General features: G+C 38.1%; 1 protein-coding gene across 6 annotated transcripts in view; it reads right to left on the bottom strand.

Annotated features, from left to right (window-relative positions):
• OSBPL1A (oxysterol binding protein like 1A) overlaps nucleotides 1-26,764 on the bottom strand; it is a 455,856-nt gene that overhangs the window by 51,368 nt on the left and 377,724 nt on the right. For all 6 annotated transcript variants that reach the window (XM_049770017.1, XM_049770012.1, XM_049770013.1 and 3 more), the window contains one exon: nucleotides 15,011-15,167. In XM_049770017.1, coding sequence (XP_049625974.1) covers nucleotides 15,011-15,072 — 62 coding nt within the window. In that variant the 5' untranslated portion in view covers nucleotides 15,073-15,167. The remainder of the gene's footprint in view (nucleotides 1-15,010; nucleotides 15,168-26,764) is intronic.

Genomic DNA, 26,764 nt, shown 5'->3' with positions numbered 1-26,764 from the left:
TTTCTGAGTCCTTTCCTACTCTGATACATAAAACCTCTATGGTATTATCTGACTTGAGTGTTAGTTTCCTAACTAACTAGTGTTTAGAGTCTGTTTCTTTTCTGATTGCTCTGAGCAGAGCATGCAAGTCTGTTCTTGCAAAGAACAGCATTCCTTTTTTGAAGCCTAAAGAGGTTTCTTCAGCTAAGAAAGCTCATCCAAAGTTATAAACACACAATTATATACAAGCAGCCAACTGACCTCTAAGATTCTGCTATTTCAGATAAGACAGATTATGACAATCATATCCTAAATATTTTCAAGCTTGATTTCAATGAGTAATAAAAGCAAGTGTTAGTTAAGAAAAATAGAAAATGGAGCCAAAGAGATAGCACAGCGGTAGGGTGTTTGCCTTGTACACAGCTGATTCAGGACTGACAGTGGTTTGAATCTCCACATCTTATATAGTCCACCGTGCCTGCCAGGAGTGATTTCTAAGTGCAGATCCAGGAGAAACCCCTGAGTGCCACTTGGTGTGACCCAAAATCCAAAATAAAAAAAAGAAAAAGAAAAAATGAAAATAATACACAATAAAGTATTCCTGCATTCTTTGGAGTTTTTCACTTTGGCAGAAAAATGGTGGATATTAACCATAGGGGGGAAAAAAGAATTTCCCTCTAGGATTGTTTAAGAATACATTTTTATCCAAGATACATTTCAAATAGGCATGATTTTCAATATGTTCACGTGGTTGAAATATGAAATGTTCATATTGGTAGAAATGGAAACTTAACAGATTCAGAGGTTAGGTTCCATATCCTAATTTATCAGTGTCCAACATTGAGACAACAGTAGATGATGTTTAATAACTGAGTTAGGAAGCAGCATGAAAAAGAGGTGGAACAGCCCCATAACTAACCAAAGCCCAGGTGTCCTACACCCTCCTGCCCAACATCTTCCTGCTGTTGCCACCATGCCCAAGAGAAAGCTGAAGGGAAACCTACAGGACAAAGAGCATGGTGAAGGAAGAAGCCCAGAGAAGCTCTGCAAAGATGTCTTTATATTTTTTAAATAATTTTTATTGTGACCAATGTGAATTACAGATCTTTCACAATAATATTTGAGGTACGTCTGTCTTTTAAGCCTTCTCTTCCAAAGCCAGACTCCAAGTCTAAAAAGACCCGTGCTAGGGAGAGAGAGAAGGTACCAGAAAGGAAAAGAGGAGGAGGTGATGTGGGCAAAGGAGGGAACAGAGCTGCAGAAAATGGAAATGGCCAAACAGACCCAGCACAGGAAACTGTAGGAGCTCAAGACAGACACCAAGTGAAAGTTATAAGTATTTGATAACTGTATATGCCTTGTTTTCAAGGTTTATAAAAATGCAGAATTTGATCTTACATTCTTTAACACTATATTGTTAGCAAACATAACACACCAATAATTTTTTTTAGGCACAGGTAAAGGTCACTAAGAGAATTATCTCCAAAACCAAACTGACTTAGGGAGAAAACACCTTTCCCTACTAGTTTTGAGAGAAGTCCTCTGGATTCCCAGGCGGTGGGAGTCTCTGGTGTTGAAACACATTAGCCACTTTCACCAAATGCCCTGTGGTACAGAGAAACTAAAATTCATTTTTATGTCCTGTCTCCACTGTCAGCACAGACACGTTTTCCATGAGCCCAGAGCTGTTGAACCTGGACACCAAAATGGGGGTTACCAGATGATGTGTGGTCTCCCCAGTGTCCTGCTCAGATGGCAGAGCTCTCAGAAAAGCAACAGATTTTCAACTATAGACCTTCAGAGGGATAATTCTGCTGTTTTCATTTCATTTTTAGAAAATCATGGTTGGTTTATGAAAGCCATATACTGAATATGAGCTGACCCTCTAAATCTTGTCTGTTCTGTGGCCAGAGCAATAGTACTGTGGGTAGGGTGTTTGCCTTGCATACAGTTAACTTGGGTTCGATCCTTGGTATTCTATGTGGTCCCCCAGGTTGCTAGGCACTATCCCTGAATACAGATCCAGGAATAGTAGGCTCTGAACATGACCAGGTATGGCCCCCAAATCAAAACAAAAATATTTCCTATTCTGACAATCAAATGAATACTTTACTGAATGACACAGTGGCTTTCTGATGTTGGTAGTGTACTTATGAAATGGGAGGGGGGTGCCACAAGTTGTCTACTTTTAATGATGATCTGCCCTAATCTACCTATGTTTTGCCTGAAATATCATAAATGTTTATGAAAAGTATCCTTAAGTAGGCAGTTTGGGTTTGGGAAAAAAACTGTATTGGGACTATGTTGTTGATTCTCTGTAAATTATTTTACAAAAGAAACCAGTAGAATTACATTAAAGGTCAGAGTGAATGATATTAAATTTCAGAATATAAAGCTTTTAATTTTATATGTGTAAATCTGTTCTTTAAAGCATCTATAAAGACCCAGAATTTTCAGAACATAAGAAACACACTGGAGCTGGTGTAATAGTATAGCAGATAGGACACTTGCATTACATGTTGTCAACCTAGGTTCAGTCTCTGGCATCTCATGTGCCCCTCACCCTTGGGATCCCGAGTGATCCCCTAGGACAGAGCCAGGATTAAACCTAGAGTGTAACCAGGTGTGACCCCCCCCCCAAAAAAGTGGAAAGATTGCATTAAGGAGACCTGGTGAAATTGACTTAAGTGAAACTGACCAAGCCATTTTTTTGTATTTTTCTGTGTTATCTGTAAAATTGAGGCTGTAATAATATCTTTCTAATCTATAACTCAGATATTATGAGAATTATACTCTATGAAGCTTATGAGAAGACATTAGAAATACCATTTTATATCCAAATGTAATTGCAAACATTATTATTTTATACAGTACTGTAAAGAGCTCATAATCTGAAGTCGACGTAGGAAAACAACAGCTTAAAAAGGAACTTGCTCAACCAGGAGGAGATGGTACTGAAAGGTCATCAAGTGTTATGTATAAAATCCTATCAGCAATAGTACTGTAAACCACAGTGCAAAAATTCATATACATATATAAGGTGCCTCTTGTAGAAGACTGATAGAAGGCAAATGCAAATAGGGGTGGAGGGACTTTAGTGGAGGGAAGTGGACGCTGATGAAGGGATGGTGTTGAAACCCAACCACGAATAACTTTGTAATTTCATGGTGACTATATTAAAACAAATAAAGGAACTGCAAAAACACTCCAAATCAACCAGACTCAGGTAAGGCTTTGGTGGTTACCTGAGGAAAGGAAAGGAAATAGGAAAAGACAGTCTTTCTGGTAGTAAAATGGGGCTAAAATGCTGATGGTAAATGTTATTGATTCCATACAGAAGCATGTTAAGTGATAGGCCTGAAATACCATAACACTATAACTAGGGGTGGCGAACAAATTCAACACAAAGAGCCAAAATTTAAAACTGTGAGAGTCAGAGAGCCACATCATGCAGTGGCCTGCCAAAACAGACAGACACTCACACAAAAGCATATAATTTTAACAATAATATATTAAACACATATTGCATTTTGCCATTTTGAGTGAGGGTCAAAATCCTGTTCACAGGTCGGGCGGTGTCTTCCTTGCCTGCGCTAGCCTTGGACGGACCGCAGTTCGATCCCCTGGCATCCCATATGGTCCCCCAAGCCAGGAGCGACTTCTGAGTGCATAGCCAGGAGTAACCCCTGAGCGTCATCGGGTGTGGCCCAAAAACCAAAAAAAAAAAGAAAAATAATCCTGTTCGCCACTCCTGCTATAAACCAATAAAATAAACAGAAAGGGAAAAGGTAACATATCTCCAACAATTCAAGAGTAAAACAAACAAACAAACAAAAAAACCCAAACCAGAGCTTTGTCAATGAGACAGACTTGGGCTCTAGCCTTCCTGCTCAGGAGTACCTGAGTGTGGAATATGGTTCACTGTCCAGCAGAAGCAGGCTATCAAAAACAGCTTTCATAACACAAACAGGTTATGCTTAGCAAAGCCATATAGTTCCATGAAGTCACAGAAGCAGAATCAAACTCAGAGGAGGAAGCAAATTATATCAATGCCTCTTTTTTTTTTTTAGGATTATGGCATGCATTCACCTACTAGAATGCTTGATAATGGTCAAAAGTCAAAAAAATTTAAAAATATATATATAAAAGTAAAACAATATTGTGAAGAACCCTTGTTTACAGGGGCCAGAGAGACAGTAGAGCAGAGAAGGCATTACTTTGCATGTGGCTGACCCAGATTCTATCCTCAGCATCACACGTAAATCCTGCCTGGAATAACCTTCAGGCACACTGCCAGGAGTAAGCCCTAAACAGCATTTGGGAGTGGCCCCAAAACTAATACTAAAACAATGATCCATTGTTAGAAAATTCCTACTTTGTCACCAACAGAAGATGCCAGTGACATTTCTGTTCATGTTTACAACTGAGTACTCTATGAGTACAGGCATCTAGTATGCTGGTGCAACACGATGCCCCATCCCTTATCTTATGCTAAAAAGTGGCTCTGCCTTGCTTCACCACAAACCACATTATCATCTTAGATCAACAGTTCTTCAAGTTCCCAACAGTATGCATTCTTAGCTACTATATCCATTTCATTTCCTACATTTGCCAGATACAGAGGAAATGGGCTTTGGTTGAGAATCAGAAGATTCTCAGACAGTTACTGTCCACATTTAGAAGATTTTGAGATTTGTAATGGTATAGTAGAAATTCATTCTAAGGCTTCGTGTTCTGGTTTGACAGGATGCTTTCTCAACATGACTTAACAGCCGGTTCCATCCCACACTTAAGATAAATCATATCTTATGCAATAAAAGTGTTCTAAAAAATGCTGTATAAAAAACAAATTTTCCTTAAGTTTTTTAAGGCATGAGGCAAGCAAACAAACTTCTTGTTTTAAAAGAAGTCATTTCCATAATTCATTTACCTGGCAAACACTTATTATCCATGTTGTTTTCTAAAAGGAAAAATTCCTCCTGAGCTAACAAGCAAAGCAAACAATACCAAAGAACCTCAGTGTCTCATGGGGCCATCTCCTTAAGGCAAAACTTAGATTGGCACAGCTCCAATGGGAAAGAAACACCTCGATGTATTTGTAAAACTCAAATCCCACATGTCATCAGAAGTCTAAAATAACCAACCTACAAATTACTGTGATAAAATAAATGGACACAATAAATAGAACAGGGCAGATGGGTTTTTAAAAAATATAAACAAAACAGAAAGCACATAAAGTTATTTCTTAGGGGCACTCAAAACTCTGTGTGTATGGGGTGCATATATACAAGACCCCTTCTAGTTTTCAAATAAAGCAAGAAGGTACCTGATTATAAACATTTATCTTATTTCTCTTGACATATGAGATTTTTAAGTGTAAATAAAACAAACTTGAAATCGAAATTGGATATTTACATAAGAGATTCAAAAAGCCTAGGGATCAAAAGGAGAAGTAATGAGACCTCCACGTGGGCAAAGTAATATCAAGGGACCAAGAAATGAATAACAGAGCTTCAAGCCTCTAGTCACCTCTTGTTTACACTTCTGACTATATAAGTTTACAACCAGCTTTGTGCAGGTCAGCCACACCTTTAAACTCTTAGCGGAAACACCAGATTTCTATTACTCCTTGCTCTGCAGAAACCCAACAATTCAACAATGGCAGAGATTAAGTATGAGAATAATTTTATTTCGTATTTACTAGAAGAAAACAATGTTATTCAAATATCAATACCACTTCTCTCTCCCATCAGCAAATTTCAATTATAAAGAACAACTTAAACTTGTAGAATCTATCCAAAGACTGTCTTAAAAGATGAAAAAAAAGGAAGAAAACAATTCTGTTCACCTGCTTTTCCTTGGGATATATCAGTTTCCTACCTAGAGCAGCACCTGACAATTAGCTACAACTACTAATGGGAGTGCCTGCATCACTGTTTTGGAAACTTTGCACCTGCAGATCATGAGTAGGAAGTGATGTTTCATGGATGACCAAACAACTGACACACACTGACTTAATTCACTCAGCATCATAGATTCAATGTACATCCATGTATAGGAAGATTTCATGACTGCATCTCTCCTGATGGCTACATAATATTCCATTGTGTATATGTACCAGTTTCTTTAGTCATTCATCTGTTGAAGGGCATCTTGGTTCAAAAACACATTTAAGATTACATAATAAATAACTGATAGCAATGAAGAATATGAGATCATGAGGACTGGAATTGATCAAGTTGTATAGATTTTTCATAAGAAAAGAAGAACAGAAATGTATTTTTATATTGCTTATACTAAAAATAACATAATTCAAAAGTTTATCAAAATAGCTACTTTGGGGGTGAACACTAGGAAACACAAATGACACTAAATTTTTAAAAATCTTTATTAACTCATAATTTTTTACTTTGAAATCATATAAATAAGTTATGCTCTTTTAAAATTAAGTCTTGAAAGTTAATACAAAGAAAGGAAATGTGTGATGTAGTGGTTTGACCACATTGCCAGGGATTCAGCATTTGTAAATTCCTGTCATCAATGATCAGATTGTACTCTACTTGTCTATAAGGGTCAGAGATTAGAATAAAGCAAATGAGTAATAAAAAAATCCAGTCCATAGGCCTTAAAAGCGACAATTCTCTCGTGACTCCTGGGTTCGTAAGAGATCACATTAGGGGACCAGAGAGATAGCACAGTGGTAGGGTTTACTTTGCACAAGGCCAACCGAGGACAGGCCTGGGTTCAATCCCCCCGCATCCCATATGAGGTCCCCTGAGCCTGCCAGGAGCGATGTCTGAGCACCACTGGGTGTGGCCCAAAATCCAAAGAGAGAGAGAGAGAGAGAGAGAGAGAGAGAGAGAGAGAGAGAGAGAGAGAGAGAGAGAGAGAGAGAGAGAGAGAGGGAGAGAGGGAGAGAGGGAGAGAGGGAGAGAGGGAGAGAGGGAGAGAGGGAGAGGGGGAGAGAGAGAGGGAGAGGGGAGAGGGAGAGGGAGAGGGAGAGGGAGAGAGGGAGAGGGGGAGAGGGGGAGAGGGGGAGAGGGAGAGGGGGAGAGGGGGAGAGGGAGAGGGGGAGAGGGAGAGGGAGAGGGAGAGGGAGAGGGAGAGGGGGAGAGGGAGAGGGAGAGGGAGAGGGAGAGGGAGAGGGAGAGGGAGAGGGAGAGGGAGAGGGAGAGGGAGAGGGAGAGGGAGAGGGAGAGGGAGACCAGAAGCGATTTCTGAGTGCAGAGCAGGAGTAACCACTGAGCACTACCTGTGTGACCCAAAAAACAAAACAAACAACAAAAAAATGAGAATACTTGCTTAAGCAACAGTGAAAAGTTATTCCAACTACACTCTACATTTTGACAGGCAAGGCTACTGTCTAACCTTAGAGGAAATTGTTGAATGACCTGCTCTTAACTTTGAGCCAAAACCTAAGTCTGAAACAATAATTTGCCCTAACTCTAAGTCTGAAAATTGATTTTTTCCCATAAAATATCTTCCATAAAGGAAGAATTCAAAATCAAGATATTATGCTCTATTGATAAACCTACTAGGAGTTAAATAAATTCGATTTGGTACTGACATTCTCAACGTCATGACACTTCTTGGAAAACAGTAGTTGGTTATTTTTTTCCTAAGTATTTTTTACTTCAAATTGTCAGTTAAACTCTTTTTTTTTTTCTTTTTGGGCCACACCCTGTGACTCTCAGGGTTACTCCTGGCTATGTTCTCAGAAATCACTCCTGGCTTGGGGGACCAGATGAGATACTGGGGAATCAAACCAAGGTTCATCTTGGATCGGCTGAGTGCAAGGAAAACACCCTACCACTGTGCTATCGCTCAGGCCCCTCAGTTTAACTCTTTTATAGGTTTTAAAATACAAATAAAACAGATGTTATTTGGCTACTTGATAACAATTATACAGTCATAAAGAGAACATAAAGGGGAATCTAAGTCACATGAAGTTCTAATTTACCACTTTAGCAAAACATTTGAGATTCATCGTCACACTTACTAAAGCATAAAACGACTTCATTAAAATAAATACATGAAGTACAATTATTAAAATCAGAAAAAAAGCTTATTCCCTCATCACTTTTCTTCCCCTATTGCAAAATTACAAATAAAAATTTCATATCTTCTAAAGTTTTCTAAGTTTGGCCTTTTACACTAAATATAATTAAGACTTACATTTGGATATCTGCAGTAGGAATCTATTTCTTTTTTATATCAATATTAAATGACTGTTCCAGCACCATTTACTCAACCATTTGTTGTCTTGTTGTGCCAGCTCTATTACATACACAAGACTTCCCTGGTATGTGTGGGCCTCTGCATAGTTTTCTTTCATTCTAGAGATCACCTGGCCTACAGGATAAATTCGCACCAAAGACTTGTCATTTTAGCATTTGGTAGGACAAATGCCTTCCTTTCTCCAAACTGGTTCCAAATTCCTTTGTGCTAAACATTTATTTTATAATTTATTTTTCCAATATCTAAAATGGGATTTTGAGCTTTTAATTAAAATTACATTAAGTATGGGCTATAGAAAAAGTACAGTGTCTAGAGTGCTTGCCTTGAATCCGACAACCTGAATTTGACCTCTAGCACTACATATGATTCTCCGAATACCACCAGGAGTAATCCCAGATGTAAGCAGAATAAGCCATGAGCACAGCTGGGTATGTCCAAAAACAAATAAAAATTATATTGAGTTTACAAGTAACTAGGCAAAAACACCCTTCTGCCAAGAACTTTTCCTCCTGAATGCGTTATGTCTTTCAATAAATTTATTATTGTACACTTTTTGCTAAGGTTTATCCTTGGATACATAAAACTTTAATAGCTACCATAAATATTTCCCCATCCTCAGTTTTATTTGCAGTTTCTGATTGCTGAAGGTATTTAGAAATGCAAATTGCTGATTTTTGTGGGAAAGCAATCTTATTTAACTTCTTTACTAAAGCTGGTTTCCTGTGAATACTTTGGTTTAGTGTTTTTACTTCTGTGGCTGTCTCACATCTCTGATCTCAAAACAGAGATTCTCATTATCATTCTCATTATCAGTTTGTTGTAACTTCTTTTTGTCTGTAGTTCGCTAAAAAAAAAAAAAGGAATGATTTAAATTTTATTAAATGCGTTTTAGGGACCGGAGAGATAGCATGGAGGTAAGGCATTTGCCTTTCATGCAGAAGATCATTGGTTCGAATCCTGGCATCCCAGATGGTCCCCCGAGCCTGCCAGGAGCGACTTCTGAGCATGGAGCCAGGAGTAACCCCTGAGCACTGCCGGGTGTGACCCAAAAACCAAGATAAATAAATAAATAATAAATAAATAAATAAATAGGTTCAAATTTAATGTGGTTCTGTGGAACACATAAAATAACAATAAGTTTCATAAACATGTATCTAATGATAACATGAACAGACATTATTTATAAACAAAGAGATTCAATGTATTTTCCTAGAAAAAAAAATAAGTGTTATTAAAATGGAATACTTAAAATTCTCTAACTCTGTGTTTGTTTCGGTTTTGGAACCCAAACAAAATTTTAATTCTGTTAGTATCTTTCTAAAACTAGCAAAAGTCAAATAATATCTACAACACTATTGTAAAGGTGTATGGCTGAAGAGGAGTCATGTACATTGATGGAGATATAAAATGGATAGACCCAAATACCCAAGCCAAAGTCAACAACAATGGACAAGAGACTCAAACAATCTAAATTGTAAATGGGCCTGTTATACTGGCAGGCTGGAGGGAAAAGGGTAGTGGTTGGGATATACTGTGGAAATACGGTAGAGAAAGTTAGTAGGACTGGCCCTGATACATTGTATATCTAAAACCCAAATATGAAGGGCTTTGTAAATCACAGTGGTTGCAATAAAATCTAATTAAATTAAAAAAAAAATCAAAGATAATCTGGACAGTAATTTAGTGAAAACTAATTGTGGTGTTCAGAACTCAGATGTCCAGTAGCGGTATGACTATATGCTAGAATTTGCTGTCCATTCATTCTGCAAAATTCTATGTTCTTTTGTAATATAAAGAGAAAAAACACAGAAATATTTTTAAAATCTATTTTAATAGGTATTTTTAATAATTGGACTTATATTTTTTATTTTTGTACTGACTTATAATTTTATAATTTTTATATCTTTTTTTCCTGATCATTTTTTAAAAATAAAATCTTTATTTAAGCACCATGATTACAAGCATAGTTGTAGTTAGGTTTCAGTCATAAATAGAATACTCCTCTTCACCAGTGCAAAATTCCCACCACCATTACTCCCCCCACTCCTGTCTGTATTTGAGACAGGCATTCTACTTCTCTCACTCATTAACATTGTCATGTTAGGTGTTAGTGTAATCATTTCCCTAACTGTACTGTCACCCTTTGTAGTGAGCTTCATATTGGTGAGGCCGGTCCTTCTGGCCCTCATCTCTATTGTCTCTGGGCATTATGACCATAATGTCTTTAATATTTTTTAAAACCCATAGATGAGTGAGACTATTATGTGTCTATCTCTCTCCCTCTGACTTATTTCACTCAGCAGTAATTTTTATATCTTATATGAAAACTAAGTGACAATTCAGTATATTAGGTAAGTATATACATATGCTTATATATATACACATAAATATACACAATGTATACACATAATGCTCTTTCTTAAGCTTTGGCTATTTAGACTTTTATGGCTCTGCAAAGGATTTTGTAAAAAAATTTTTCTATTTATGCAAAAATGTTAAGTGTTTTTTAGTAGAAAATATTTGCTTTTTCAAAAATAAATCAATGGCTGGCAAAATACACAACATTGTCAATAAATCAGAATGAATAAAATAGACTTTCTTTCCAGGTCTATAATTGCTAAAAGACATCAGAAAAACTTCCATACAATAGTAAAGCCAATTTTCAGGATTTAAGTTTGGAAATTTTGAATCATTAAAGAAATTATTTAGCACAAACTCTTTTTTTTTTTTTTTTGGTTTTTGGGCCACACCCAGCGATGCTCAGGGGTTACTCCTGGCTGTCTGCTCAGAAATAGCTCCTGGCAGGCAGGGGGACCATATGGGACAACAGGATTCGAACCAACCACCTTTGGTCCTAGATCGGCTGCTTGCAAGGCAAACACCACTGTGCTATCTCTCCGGGCCCAGCACAAACTCTTTTTTTTTTTTTTTTTTTTTTTTTTTTTTGGTTTTTGGGCCACACCCGGTGACGCTCAGGGGTTACTCCTGGCTATGCGCTCAGAAGTCGCTCCTGGCTTGGGGGACCATATGGGACGCCGGGGGATCGAACCGCGGTCCGTCTCCTAGGCTCGAACCGCGGTCCGGTCCGTCTCCTAGGCTAGCGCAGGTAAGGCAGGCACCTTACCTCGAGCGCCACCGCCCGGCCCCCAGCACAAACTCTTAAGAGGTTTAAGCTACCTACTTAGCTAACAGAAAAATTATTTGGTTAGCAAATTACCACATAGGATGAATCTAACATCCACCACACAATATTTTTATTATGGTAGATATTTATTCAATTAGTTTGGCATGCCTTATTTTACATTCTTGTGGAATATGCCTTATAGTTCCTATTTTGCTGGGTCAGAGCTTTTCAAGAGGTATCACTTGATGTTATCCTGATAGCTGACAGAAAAGGAAACAAGTAGGTAAGGCTATTCAAAGCAAAGCAAATCACCATCTTTGGGGGATAGAGGGAGTGAAGAGAACATACAGGTCTACTTAAGTGCCTCCTACGAGGCAGGCACTCAGCTAGGAACTCTGTATATACTGACACAATAGGAGCAGAACAGAGTTTGGGGTGTGATTTATTATGTCACTGTGGGGAAGAACATAATGCTTCTGGCATACACAGTACAAGAAGTAAAGTTTAAATATTTTAACAGATATGGAAATGAAGCAGTTGTGGTAATTTCCAATGAAGTTGCAACTGGGGAGAAGAGATGAGGAGTCTCTTCAGTCTTCAACATGGATGTGATTTTAATCATTTCCATAATTATTATCTGTAGCACAAATGGCTCCATGGCTAAAAAAATATGGTTGAACACCCTTCTAGTTTACTGGAAACGAGTTAGGGATATAATAACACCTAAGGTATTATCTCAGAGGTCCCTTGTTTTTTATTTTGAAATATGCACTGCTGTTTATATTCACCCTACAGTTCCCCTTCCTCAATTCAAGTGAGTATATCCCAGATGGATAAGTGATGGCATGGAGGATGGGGAAAATGTAATATTTTTATGGGAGAGTTAAATAGATTTTTCTTGAACATTAAAGGAAACAGAAATATATAAGGCCACATACACATTTATATGACATTTAAAGATTAAACAGAAAATTTTATACAAATTTCAGTTTGACACCCTAACAGAATACATTGGCTTTTCTAAAATATAACAAAAATTACTATAATCCTAAATTCTTTTTTTTTTGGTTTTTGGTTTTTGGGCCACACCCGGCGGTGCTCAGGGGTTACTCCTGGCTGTCTGCTCAGAAATAGCTCCTGGCAGGCACGAGGGACCATATGGGACACCGGGATTCGAACCAACCACCTTTGGTCCTGGATGGGCTGCTTGCAAGGCAAACACCGTTGTGCTATCTCTCCGGGACCTATAATCCTAAATTCTATAAGGATAACTACCTATTGTTAATGTAGATAATTGCCCTAATCTGTACATAATTTAAGATATAAGCAAATGAAATCTGAAGAACCAAATTTGGTTAATTCTAAAATAAAGCATGATGATTACACTAATATTGTCTTACATATTTTTAGGTTACTAAGAGAGTAGATATAAAAAAACCTTTAAAATATTTATAATTATATATGGAAAAGGATATTAATTTTAATTTAATATGCAATCTCATTATAATATCACTGTACATATATCAAATTATTATGGCATATACCTAAAATGAATCAATTATATTTCAAATAAATATAAAATAAAAAATTAAATTAAGCCTGGTATTTTTTATTTATCTGACCAAAAAACTTTATGGGAGAAAAATAGGTTTTTAAAAAAGAACTGTTCCAACAAGTAATCAAGTAATCATGTCCTTACATACTTGACCGCTGACTATTTCCTAAATTGTCCTCTTTCTTGAAATAACTGTTTTCTTTATTTATAGGTTGAGTATATAGCATCTTGTTTTATTTGTTTGACTTTTCTTTTAACTTTGGTCTTAGGTTGTAGAATTTCTTTTTTGTCTTTTTTTTTTTTTTTGGTTTTTGGGCCACACCCGGTGGTGCTCAGGGGTTACTCCTGGCTGTCTGCTCAGAAATAGCTCCTGGCAGGCACGGGGGACCATATGGGACGCCGGGATTCAAACCAACCACCTTTGGTCCTGGATCGGCTGCTTGCAAGGCAAACGCGGCTGTGCTATCTCTCCAGGCCCATTTTTTGTCTTCTTAATAGCCTACCTAGATTGCATTTTTGGAACAACTTTATCTTTTTTTTTTTGTTTTGTTTTTGGGCCACACCCCGGCAGTGCTCAGGGGTTACTCCTGGCTGTCTGCTCAGAAATAGCTCCTGGCAGGCACGGGGGACCATATGGGACACCGGGATTCGAACCAACCACCTTTGGTCCTGGATTGGCTGCTTGCAAGGCAAACGCCGCTGTGCTATCTCTCCGGGCCCGAACAACTTTATCTTAATTTTCCTCAGCAATATTCTGGGTTTGATTAAGTCATAATTGAGAATATATAATAGAATAGGATCTCTTTCTGTGGAGGTAAAGTAACTATTGTTACAATTACAGCACATAAAGAAGAACTCTCAAGACTGCAAAGTAGTATATAAATTCCTCTCCACTCCCAGATGCAGAGTATTGTTTTCCTGATAACAATTTTATTGGCCATTTGTATGCTTCTTAAATGTTTGTGCTCTCCCTGGAGAGGTCTGTTGTATGGGTTATCATCTCATTAGAGACTGGAAATCTTGCCAGCTTTCTTATAAGAAAGTCAGAGTTTACACAGAGTTTAGCTTTGGAATCACTGTGAGTACCAGCCTACTAGTCTACTGAAGAGACTCAGGAGAGATGAGATGCTCGTCAAAAGTTAACAACAATACAATTTAGAGATTACACTTCATTTAGACCAAACAAAGCTAGTTTTATCTACTTACCTAAAAAACTCACTGATCTTTCCAAAATAAGTATAAACAGATATTTGTTATAGTTTGAACTACATACTCTAGAAGTGATAAGCATTTCTTTCACAAAAAATAAGTATTGTGATCACCTGTGATCATCACGGCAAATTAAGTTATATTATCTACAATTGCTAAAAAATAAGATCCTATAAAATATAACTGGCCATAATTTCTTACTCCAAATGTGCTTTTTAATGTCAACAAAGGAATATACTTGTTGATTAAAGTATTTTCCTCTGTGAGTACTAGCATGTGTACTGGCACCATATCATTAAACTTGGGCTGAAACCAGAGAAGGCCAGTGTCTGTTACGTCTCATTAATTTGGGACAATCTCTAAGACAGAATCATCAAGGGAATAAAAAGATACTAATGCTATTAGACAGTACAAAATGACTATGTTCAACAAACCCTGGGTCTTAATAAAAGTCTTTGTCTGAATGTAACTAAATTGCATCAACAGGCAGGCAATATTACCATGTGCTCTTAATAAAACCACCAAGAAGATCGAATGACTAGAAACTAAAATAGCATTGGGAGGCAGATTCATAAAAGATGTATGATGAAAAAAGAAAAACAGCATCAATTTCAAGAGGTGGATAAGAAAAGCTTTCTAAATCCTCAACGAACGGATTTATGTTCCCCTAAAAACCAGGGTTGCTAAAACCAAGTATTTTTGCCTTGTTCCTACAATTGTTAATGATGTTCTTCTCCAAGGGGATAAGTACCTGAAGTATATACTCTAAGGTGATATAGCTATATAAATATCCAATACAGAAGTTTGGAGAAAAAAAAAAACTAGTGAAGATATACCTTTCTTTACAAAGCAAAAAGCACTTTATAATAAAAAGCAGCAATGACCACTACCAATAGCTCTCATACCTGTGCTTTTTGATGCCATTAGAAAGAGCATCTCCACCACCACAATCTTTTTCTTCAGACATTCTGAGTCTTCTCCCGCTCAAATGCTCTTTTTCCTCTTCGACAGAGTATGCTGTAACTGCTTCCAATCGACTCAGGGACCGTTCAGATTCGGAATCTGTGGAAGAGCAGTTTCATAGTCAAAGGCTTGAACTTTTGTGTGAGGCCTGAGTAACAATGGATATCTCCTTTAATGCATCAGGCTTTGAAACTTAAGCAGCCTACTTTGTCCTTCCTTCAACAATCCATCCGTTAACTACTTCCTTGTGGATTCTGGAGGACTACAGTAAAGCTACTATATAATATAACTAAAGTGGAGTTATGAAATACGTAGTTTTATTATAACTTAATTTTAAAGTTTACACACTGAAAGGGATCTCAATGACAACTGGATTTCATTTGCTTTTCTTTTTCTTCTTTTCCTTTTTTTTTTTCTCTCTTGTAGGTGTGAGGCAGAGAGGGCACACTTGGTGAGCTCAGGGATCACTTCCAGCAGTGTTTAGGGGATCATTTAGTGTCAGGATCAAATCCAGGGCTCCCACTTGAAAAACACCATCTTAAACTTTTAAGAAACAGAAATCAGAGACTGGAGAGACGGTGCAGTGGATAGGGTGCTGTAAGGCAGCATATGGCCAACTCAGGTTCCATCTCTGACATCCCATATAGAAACACCCCCGCCCCCACTTGCCCCAACCCTGCCAGAAGTGATCCCTAAGCACAGAGCCAGCCAGCAGTGAGCTCTGAGCACAGCTGGGTGTGGCCGACCCCCCTCTCCGACCTTCCCCCACAAAAACTGTAATCAGAGCCAGGCATGTTGTGCAGCTGTGGCTTACTGGCCTTGCATGCATTGACAACTGAGTTTGATCCCTGGTACCAAAAGAGAAAGGAAAATTTGTATAAAGGCTCCTCCTACTATACCACCAAAAATAATCTTTCCATAAAAAGGATAGATACAGAATGATATCTCTCAGAAGCCGGACTCAAATATACATAGCAATGTAACAACAAAGACTCAAAGGTAACATAATAAAAAAACTGAACCACAAAATTTAATTGGGAGAGGTAGAAGAAGGGATTTGGGAGTCCTTGAGAGAGGGCGGTAGGTGGTAGGAAGAGGAAATTTTATGCATGAGAAACCTCTGGTACAGTATAAAAATTTTCCAAAAAAAATAAAGATCTTTACTCTCAAAGAATATTAAGTAAATGTATCCAAAAAAAAAAAACGTGATAGTACTTGCTTATAAAGAAAATGCTATATTGGCTGCAACTGTGTAAGATTTTAAAAGTATCCAATATAACAGGCTCAGAAGAAGAGCCAGAGAAATAGTAAAGCTGGTAGGGCAGTTGGCTTGCATATGGCCAACCTCGGTTTAATCCAAGCATCCCCCACCTGCAAGGAGTGATTCATTAGTGCAGAGCCAAGAGTAAACCCTTAACACCACCAGGTGTGGCCCAAAAACAAGCAAACAAAAAACAGCTAAAGAACCAAATAAACAGAGGCAAGGAAATTTTTAAAACTACTTCTAAAAAACTTAAATAGTTTTGCTACTAAGTTCTCGAGAGCTAATACCTAAAGTGTCCATATAAAATTCGATTATCAAGGGCTGGAGATGGCGCAGTGGTAGGGCATTTGCCTTACACGTGGATGACCCAGAACCGTGATTCGATCCCTCGGCATTCCATATGGACCCCCCAAGCCTGGAGCTATTTCTGAATGCATAGCCCAGGAGTAACCCCTGAGCATCACTGGATGTGTTCCCAAATCCCTGGCCCCCCCAAATAAAATCAATTATCAAGCAAGCATTTTTAAGTTAGAAATTATACCTTCCCAAATAACTATATTCAGAATGGAGTCTTCCATCTGTCTGGGAATAAGAAAACGTCTGCCCAGGAACTACATTTGTTTTCAGTCACATTTGTACCCTTCCTTAAGGTCCGGTCGGTCAGCATTCCCACAGTGCCAGGAAAGTGAAGCACAACCTGGGGTTAACATGTGTGTTTGTGAGACTAATAGTTGGTGAAATGAGCAAAACAGGTTTGAATTTAGGTTCTCTGACTCCTTGTTAACACATTGAAGCCTGCACCAACAAGCCACATTCAAGATGGTATGCATATGCACTGCCACCACAATGTTAATTACTCTAAACCAGTGTTTTTCAACCTTTTTGTGCAAAGGCACACTTTTTACCATGAAAAAAAATCATGAGGCACACCACAATTAGAAAATGTTAAAAAAAAAAAAAAAAAAAGAAAATGTTAAAAAAATTTAACTCTGTGCCTATGTTGACTATATATAAAGTAATTCTCTTGAATAGGAATCAAACACAAAGAAATTATTTTATAATTACTTTATTATGAAATAATCTAATGACTGGTCTATTTGTGAGTCGAAGCCACATGTTACAGATGAAATTGGAATTTTTCCCATGGCACATCAGATAATATCTCACGGCACCCTAGTGTGCCATCGCACAGTGGTTGAAAAATGCTGCTCTAGGGCCCGGAGAGATAGCACAGCGGCGTTTGCCTTGCAAGCAGCCGATCCAGGACGGAAGGTGGTTGGTTCGAATCCCGGAGTCCCATATGGTCCCCCGTGCCTGCCAGGAGCTATTTCTGAGCAGACAGCCAGGAGTAACCCCTGAGCACCGCCGGGTGTGGCCCAAAAACCAAAAAAAAAAAAAAAAGAAAGAAAAATGCTGCTCTAAACCAGTGTTTCTCAGTCTGGTTCTGACTGTGACCCCTTCTAACAATACTTCCTTTCTATGGCTCCATGTTACTCATTGACTCAGTAATTTCATGCTGTGGACCACTCTTATCTAATCTTCACGATGGCCCAGGAGGACCATGTTAGAAATGCAGCTTTACATATTTCTGCTCAAAGTAGCACTCAACCTTCATAAATATTATTTTTATTAAAATGTAAATGCAAAGTTACTCAGAACATGCCTCCTGTCACCTCTGGGAAGCACTTTATGCCCATGCATGCAAACTCCCTTAAGTAAATTCATCTACCATCTGTTTAGCTGGGACAAGACCTAAATTATTCAGAAAACTAGAATTTTCAGTGTTTTTCTATTCCTCTATGACTCTATACAATTTAGCTAAAAATCACAAGACCTCAATTTTTATTACGCGAGGGTTGATTAGCAACAACTCTTAGAGCAGAAAACTGTTAGTTGAACAGTACACCCTGTACTCTGACCCCTGGGCCCTATGAAGAATACAAGTTACCTGCAGAAAGATTTTTAATTCTTGGAAAGGCATTTTTATTTGCTATAATTCTACATACTGGAAAATTTTGAAAATATAGATTCTATTAAATACATTTGAATAGATTTATTTTACATGATCAATTCTGATAAGTGGTCATGATCTTTTATTTTAAAAACTAAAGACCACTCAAAGAGCCATAGTGCAATAGTCAAGGGCCAGAGCATTAGTATAGTGGGAAAAGTATGTCTGCATACAACCAACCCAGGTTTGATAAACAGCACCACAGAAGTTTTGCCTGAGGACTTCTAGGTGTGAAGGTGTGATTCGCCATCACAATGAGGACAAAGCCAGAAGCCCTGAACCACCAAGTATGGTTCAAAAATCAAATATACATATACATTTATAATATGAAACTTGTGGCATTGTTACCAACAGGAGTGACTTTCACTTCTGTGTTTTCAAATCTGTTTTGTGTTTTAAAGAAATGAAGAATTGTGGGGCAAGAGCAATAGTACAATGGGTTGGGTGTTTGTCTTGCACACAACCCAGGTTCAATCCCTGGCATCCCATATGGCAACCACAAGCCTGCCAGGAGTGATTTCTGAGCACAGTGCCAGGAGTAACCCTAGAGTGCTACTGTAAGTGGCAACAAAATCAAAATAAATTAATTTAATTAAGTAAATGAAGAATTTTAAGGGTTAAACAACATACTCTATCATATAAGATGCATTGAGATACCTTATAATTTACCATATTTTTATACCATAAGACACACTTTTCCCTTACCCAAAAGTGCATCTTATGGAGCAAATGCCACCTGGAGCAGAAGCCTGAGTGCAGGGAAGGAGAGCATCTAAAAATTATGTGCATCTTATGGTCAGGTGCATGCAGGGGTCTCAAATTCAATTTACCTGGGGGCCACAGGAGGCAAAATCGGGGTGATCCTTGAGTGCAAAGTCAGTAGTAAGCCTTGAACATTGGGGGGTGTGACCCAAACAACTAAAACAAAACAAAACAAAAAAAGATTCCTCTAGGGCAGGGCCACAAAACGTTGTACGGAGGGCAGTTTGCGGCCCGCGGGCCGTGAGTTTGAGACCCCTGATCTATAGAGTAAAAAATATGGTAGGTGTCATAAAAACTTCAAGCAAATGCTCAGGATGACATATTTGGTATTTAAGAGACACAAATAATAATAAAGTTGTCTACCTAAAAAATATTCTTCATAAAAGCATACCTACAGTAAATTACAAATGAGAAAAGGCAGTTCACAGAGGATCAATGAAGCAGAGATTTTTTTCAACACAATGGACACATGTGTTAAAAACACATGTGTTGTCCCCACCCACATCTTCTAAATGATGTCATTCTATTCACCCTTGGGCTGTGTCACCAGATAGCAAAGCCAAGTCTTTACTCATCTCCTCCATTTCCCCTACTGTTTCCCCTCAGCCCCATATTTTCTCCTTCCTCTGAAGGGTTCTGACAAAGGCCATCAAGTATCTTCAGAGTATCAAGTTAAATGGTCATTGTTTGACTCATGGTAATCTAGAACCACCATGTCAGATTAGTGACACTGCCTAATTTGTTGCTCTTTTTATCATGTGCACAGTCAGGTGAGATTCAAAGAGCAGTCAGATGTGGTACCTATGTGACATACCCACTATGACCATAGCCACTAACAATAGTTTCAGCAGAGGGAAAGCGCTACAAAAGGTGCAACCAGTTTCCACAGAGGAAAGGCAGTTTGTCCAGAGAGACATATGCCTGATGATGCACAGAGCTGACATGTGTTGTGTTACTGATACCCTAATCAATAATTGTGCCCCACCATAGTGTGTGACCTGGTAATAGAGCATTTCTTCGCTGCTAACCTGAACCCTCAGACCCGCCAGCTGGAGACAGTTGTAGACTCGTGGTCTGGGCTGGCAGAGAAAGGCCTCTCCATCCATCTCATCACCATCCAGCCCCATCAAGGGCTGCTATTCTACAGACATGGAATGATAATTGGGTAAGGAGGAGACATACACTGTAGCCAGTGAAAAGAACGGCATGATCCACTGCTGGGAGGAATGAAACACTTGGTTGGACAAGAGTCAAAGACTTGAAGAGAGGGCTCTAGGGAGACTGGTTATATATAAGGTCATGAGTCCATCATGAAGCTGAATGTATGAAAACATAAAAATCAAGGGCAAGCGCCCATGGGACAAAGAATTAAAAAATGAAGGTAGGAATGGGGTAGAATGCCATGTTACTCCACAAGTTGTTGTATATTTTAAAGGCAAAGGAAGAATCATGATCAATTATCTAACTTATATTAAGATTTATGGTGCCTATGAGACTTTAAAAAAAACTTTTATTTTATTTTATTATCTTATTTTGGCTTTTGGGCTACACCTGGCAGGACTCAGGGGCTATCTTGGCTCTGCACTCAGAAATCACTCCTAGCAGGCTCAAGGAATCATATGGGATACTGGGGATCAAACCATGTGCAAGGAAAATACCCTACCAGTTGTCTATCACTCTGGTCCTTTTTACTTATTTTAAATTTGTAAATATTTTTGGTAACATACTTACAGTAATGTTTAAATCCACAGAATTGATGCCCCAGCAAGGTGCCCAGGACACTTACACTTTTTCTTTTGGTTTTGTATTATATCTTTCAATGTTTAGGGTTTACTCTAATCTCTGATTCAGGTATTACTCCTGACAGGACTTTGGGAGACCATCTGGGATGCCAGAGTTTGAACTCAGTTCAGTCATGTACAAGGGAAGTGCCCTACCCACTGTACTATCTCTCCAGCTTCTTAACAAATAAAAGGTCAATTGCTGCCAATACTATGAGAAGAGAAATGTCTAATATTTAATGTGAAATGGTTTGTACTTCACTGTAACTGAGAACCATTCTTAATAGATGGTGTATTTCATAATCATATCTAACCATATCCAGTATAGAACTGTTTCATACAGAAACCCATAGTCCTAGATAGATAAATTAAAAATTCAAATGTGTTTTATTATTTATCAAAGAGGCCATACACTATAGAGGGTCTCTGAGCAAGATAAAGCCTTGTCATGAAAGTAATCGGCTCTTCCTAAATTAATGTCAGTGACAGATTCAGTGTCTCATATTAGAGGTGATCATTACTTTAACTTTAAGCTTTTCAATTTTGCCCACACATAAAAATATCAAATAAGCTTGACCATAACTGCAATTTAGTGTTACTTACATAGATTTTACCTTTTAAGTCTAGGTAATAAAATTTGCTAGCTTTGCCACTTTTAAGTTCAGTGTGATTAAGATCATTCCTATTATTGCATATACATCATCCCCAGCATCTAACTCAAGAACTTTATAAGCAAGTAACCTATTAGGCCCAAAACAAAGGTACACCATATGGGGTGCACAGACTACATTTTGGTGCTAATGATGAAAGAAAACCACATAGAAGATGTAGGAGATGGTCTGAGAATCATGCCTAGCATACAAAACAAGCCATATCAGACTTCCATATGGTCCTCCAAGCACCACTGGGTGTAGCTCAGCCCAGCATCAGTGGACCTGATCTGTATCAAATCTAGCATTGAACCATGGTTAGCTAAGTATCACTGGGAGTGGCCCAAACAGTCTCTGAGTAATGAGTAATGAATGCTTGGAGATGTTTCCAAATGAGAAAGAAAATCACACAGAAGGAAAACTGCTTGACCTTTCTATGGATAAAATTCTGAATGCAATAAATAAATACTCATTAAAATATACTTAGCAAGATTTCGAAGTAGCCGCACATTACTTTTTGTTGTCAACTGTAGACTGCCCTTACAACAATCTATATTTCTGCACTAAGCTATTCAAGTTTTTCAGGATATTTTACCGATCCATTTTTGTGAGCAATTAAAAACTCTACTTACCCTGAGAAATGAGACATGATGGGAAATAGAAAATATGTGAGTTTGCTTATTCTAATGTCCAAAAGTATCCAGGCAGTTTAAGTGATGATACTTTTATGTTATAAAAATATTAGCAGGCCCGGAGAGATAGCACAGCGGCATTTGCCTTGCAAGCTGCCGATCCAGGACCTAAGGTGGTTAGTTCGGATCCCTGTGTCCCATATGGTCTCCCGTGCCTGCCGGGAGCTATTTCTGAGCAGATAGCCAGGAGTAACCCCTGAGCACCGCCAGGTGTGGCCCAAAAACAAAAACAAAAACAAAATTAGCATAAAACTTTGAAAAACAGATAGCATTTTACAAGGTAAAGCCTAAAACAAGCACTAAAGTTAGTCAGATTATTTGCCTGATGTATTTAATTTCCAGTTAATTTTTCAGTAAAATTGACATATTTCATTTTTTTTTAATTTTTCAATTTTAAGAGTTTCTTGAGAAAATTAGTTTCTTGATGGTACTGAGGAATAAACTCACATCTCACACATGCAGAGAACATGCACTACCACTGAGCAAAATGCCCAGCCCTTAAAGTTTGTTTCATTGTGACAAATCTCTCATGGCCCAGATCCTTAAAGATCTTCCCAATAGGGCTTATAATTATTCTAAACACATTTCAGATTGAACACAATCCCTCTCTCATCCAAACAGCATGAAAGCTAATGACAACAACTGTGTTAACATAAATAAAATGGTACCATCACCTTGTCATACATTAAATATACATCACTTTTCTCTATGTCAAGCACACCTCAATAAGATTGCAAAAACTTTAGAATGAATGCCCCTACCCCAATTGGTTTTTTTCTATTAAAAGTCTAAAAGGAAGAGGTCATATGGTTTACAATACAAATGAGGCAACAACTCTTTTAAATTAGCCTGGTAAACAATTTATAAAAGACTTTTGAAGACTCACTTGAGAACAAAGACTACAAAGAAATAAGATTTAGAGGGATGTGGCCAATGTCCAAAGAATCCTGTTCCCAGTTACTAAAGACAACAAGAAACATTGGGGAGATACACAGAATTTGCTGTCTATTACTTTTATGGCACTCCATGCTTTAAGCTTGTTCTAACAATTCCCAAGAGAGCCCAAAATTAGAATATCAGTGCCAAACTTTCAATTAACTGTAAGGCAAAAATTAGGCAACACTCAAAACTAATAAAGTAAATCTGAAGTATACACAGGAAATCATTGAAATCTGCATTTCAAGTGACTTTTAAACTGAGCATGAGCATGAGCTCCGAAGAGTGACGATGCCAGAGGCTGCTATAACAATCTACTGAGGTGCTGACAAAAGATTGAAATTATCTTGGCAAATAGCAAATGAGAGTTTGACATTCTGCACATATCATTTCCAAGTGATGTCAAAGGTGAAATTGAGCCAACTGGAACAGTGTTGCCTATGACAGTTTCTTGGAAGTATTGGATTGTTCCCAAGCATCTAAATCTTCTGTTTTCCACATCTTTCAAAATCTGTATGAGTATCTGCAGATGAAGAATTATATACAGAGTAGAAAGCATGCTACTAAGAACCTTGTATCTATTTTGTATCTGTAAATCAGGGGCCCCCCAATTTTCTTCTTGAAACTTTGAACATTCTCTTCTAAAAGGCAGGCATGCACGAATTTGTTCCAGATGAAGAAAATTACTCTAGAAGTAAAAACCAATTATCAAATAATACAAGTGTTTTATGTAACTTGAATTTAATGAAGCAATGTTTACCAAGTACCTCCATATCCAAAGTAAAGGTTCAACTGCTGCAACTATTAAAAAAGATCAAAGCCATAAGGCTGGGACCCTCCAATTGTCCAAAACCCAATCCAGCAGAGACACACAAGGAAACAAACATTATACTAAGTATTGGTGACAACAGAAGAAGATACTTGTGGAGGAGGCAAGATAAATTTCCAACCAAATGACATTCCAGTTGTATTGGTGAAGAAATAAGAATTTGAGGCAGGCAAAGAGATACCGGGTTTTTAATATTTGAGACTAGTATTGTAATTTGTGTTAATTAAACCACATTAAAGTATGAGTCACCAGTAGAACAGACTGGATCACAGTAAACAGGTCCAAACTCTGAAAGAACAAGGTGTGTGTTCAAGATTAATTAGCACAGTTAGAGAGATTGTGAGAAGGAAAAGATCAAGAGACCTTACAGTGCCAGGGATCAAACTCAGGGCTCAAATATGCAAAACAGATGCTCCAGCCCTTTGAACCAAATCCCCAGCCCAGAAAGAAAGCTTTAAACTAGTGCAGACACCAGATTTTGATTTAACCTGCAGTACTGAAGAGACATTGGATGTCTTTCAGATGTGTTAAGTTTTAAACTTTACAGATAATTGAGATGTTATCTGGCCAATAGGCACTGTAACAAGGATCACATTGCTTCAAACAAAAGTCTAGTTTCATAATCTTAAAGACCATCAGTCCAAAATCCATTTCACAGGCCTGGATTGTAGCAACAAAAGAAAAAGGAGTGCTCGCGTTGTTCTGCTTTGAAGATAGATCTGACAGAAGATGTTGATGGATTGATTATGAATGAAAAACCAAAAGTAATTAGTTTGTAATAACCAATAAAAGTGTTTCAGACTTAGATTAAGCAATTAAAATGATTGACTTTCCATAAAAGTCATACCGAGTGAATTAATTTTTGCATATATGTCAAGAGTTATATAATACTTGAAGATTTTTAAATTGTATTGGAAATTTAAGTGACTGTGCCAAGTAGATAATTGAATAGGATTCTGGAGTTGGGGAAAGACTGAAACTAAAGGCATAAAAAACAGATTTATCAGAATATTAGAAACACATAAAGGCATAGGTTTAGATGAAATCATGTAAGGAAAAATTGCTCAAGCAACTAAATCCTTATGGTCATATGATTTGGAAGAAGATTGATGCTTTTTTCTAGTTCAAGTAGAGAGCCCTCAATTCTTTATTCCCAATAAACTTGCAGGTGTTGCTGATGTGGGTCCTCAGATTACATTTTAATAACAAAGAACCTACAGAGTTAGTGTAAAAAGAAAAGAGGTTCAATGCCTGCACCCTAGGGTGTGCTAATATCTAATGCTACAAGAATGCAAGGCAAGTAGGATGGGAAGAGGGGTTTGAGTGGAAGAGAGAAGTGGGTAGTCTGGTAGAGGTATGGTGTTGGAATCTAGTACCATAAAAACCTACAGTTTGTAAAAAACCTACAGTACTGTAAATCAAACATTTAAAATGAAAAAAAAAAATGTTTTGGAGGCCTGCGCGATTGCACAGCTTTTAGAGCATTTGCCTTGTATGTGGCCAACCCAGGACTAAACCAGGTAGGATTCTCGGCATCCCAAATGGTCCCCCAAGCCTGCCAGGGGCGATTTCTGAGCGCAGAGCCAGGAGTGGCCTCTGAGCACCAATGGGTGTGGCCCTCCCCCCAAAAAACCAAAAATGTTGTTTGTTTGGTTGGTTGGTTGGTTTTTGGGCCACACCCGGTAACGCTCAGGGGTTACTCCTGGCTATGTGCTCAGAAGTTGCTCCTGGCTTGGGGGACCATATGGGACACCGGGAGATCAAACCGCGGTCCGTCCAAGGCTAGCACAGGCAAGGCAGGCAACTTACCCCTAGCGTCACCGCCCGGCCCCAAAAACGTTTTATAATAGGAAGCTGAGAAAATCAAACTAGAGTGATATTCTGGAATCCAAATATAGAAAGTGTTCTATAAAGGAGTTATCTACAAACTTTACAACTTTAAGTGCTGTTGAACTGTCAAGAACATTAAGAACTGGAAAAAAAATAGTTTAATTAGGGGACACATGAACTACAATTACCTAGTTAAGAATCACTGCAGTATAATAGTGAGCATAAACAAAGGGTGTTCGACAAAAGAGAAAAATAGATTGATGTGGGATCTAAAGCATCTTTATAAAACACAACAATTTTTTTTGGTTTTTGTGTTTTGGGTCATACCCGGCAGTGCTCAGGAGTTATTCCTGGCTCTATGCTCAGAAATCACTCCTGGCAGGAGCAGGGGACCATATGAGATGCCAGGATTCAAACCACCATCCTTCTGCATGCAGGGCAAATGCCTTACCTCCATGCTATCTTTCTGGTCCCCAAAACACAACAATTTCTTAAATTTATTTTTTGTTTGGAGGAGGTGGAGAAGGTTGAGTAACTCCCATATGTGCTTGGGGGATCATATTTGAGGTTAAGAGATTAAGCCAGGGTCAGCTATGTGAAAGCATATGAATCTCAACTCTTTTCCTATTTCTGCAGTTCCCCAAAACATTTTCAAATTATAAACAATTGTTGGGTAAATGTAACAACTGAAGAGCCAGAAGTGTGGTTCAGTGGTAGACTGATAACCTTGCATGCATAAGGGTATTTGTTCTGGTCCTGGCACTTCCCCACATACTAAACATGATCCAGTGACACTGGCATTTGTCATCACTCCAGAGCAACTGTTAGTATACTAAGATCAAAGATGTGACCACCTCTTCACTATACGCACTGCTAGTGAAGTGTGTGACCTGCTGAGCACCTGACAACGTAATCTTGATGCTTCATCAGTGTATACTCTG

Source organism: Suncus etruscus, chromosome 3 (assembly GCF_024139225.1).
Source record: "Suncus etruscus isolate mSunEtr1 chromosome 3, mSunEtr1.pri.cur, whole genome shotgun sequence".
NCBI classification, from domain to species: Eukaryota; Metazoa; Chordata; class Mammalia; order Eulipotyphla; family Soricidae; genus Suncus; species Suncus etruscus.
Note: the sequence above shows the minus strand (reverse complement) of the source record. Positions and strands in the feature narration are given on the sequence as shown.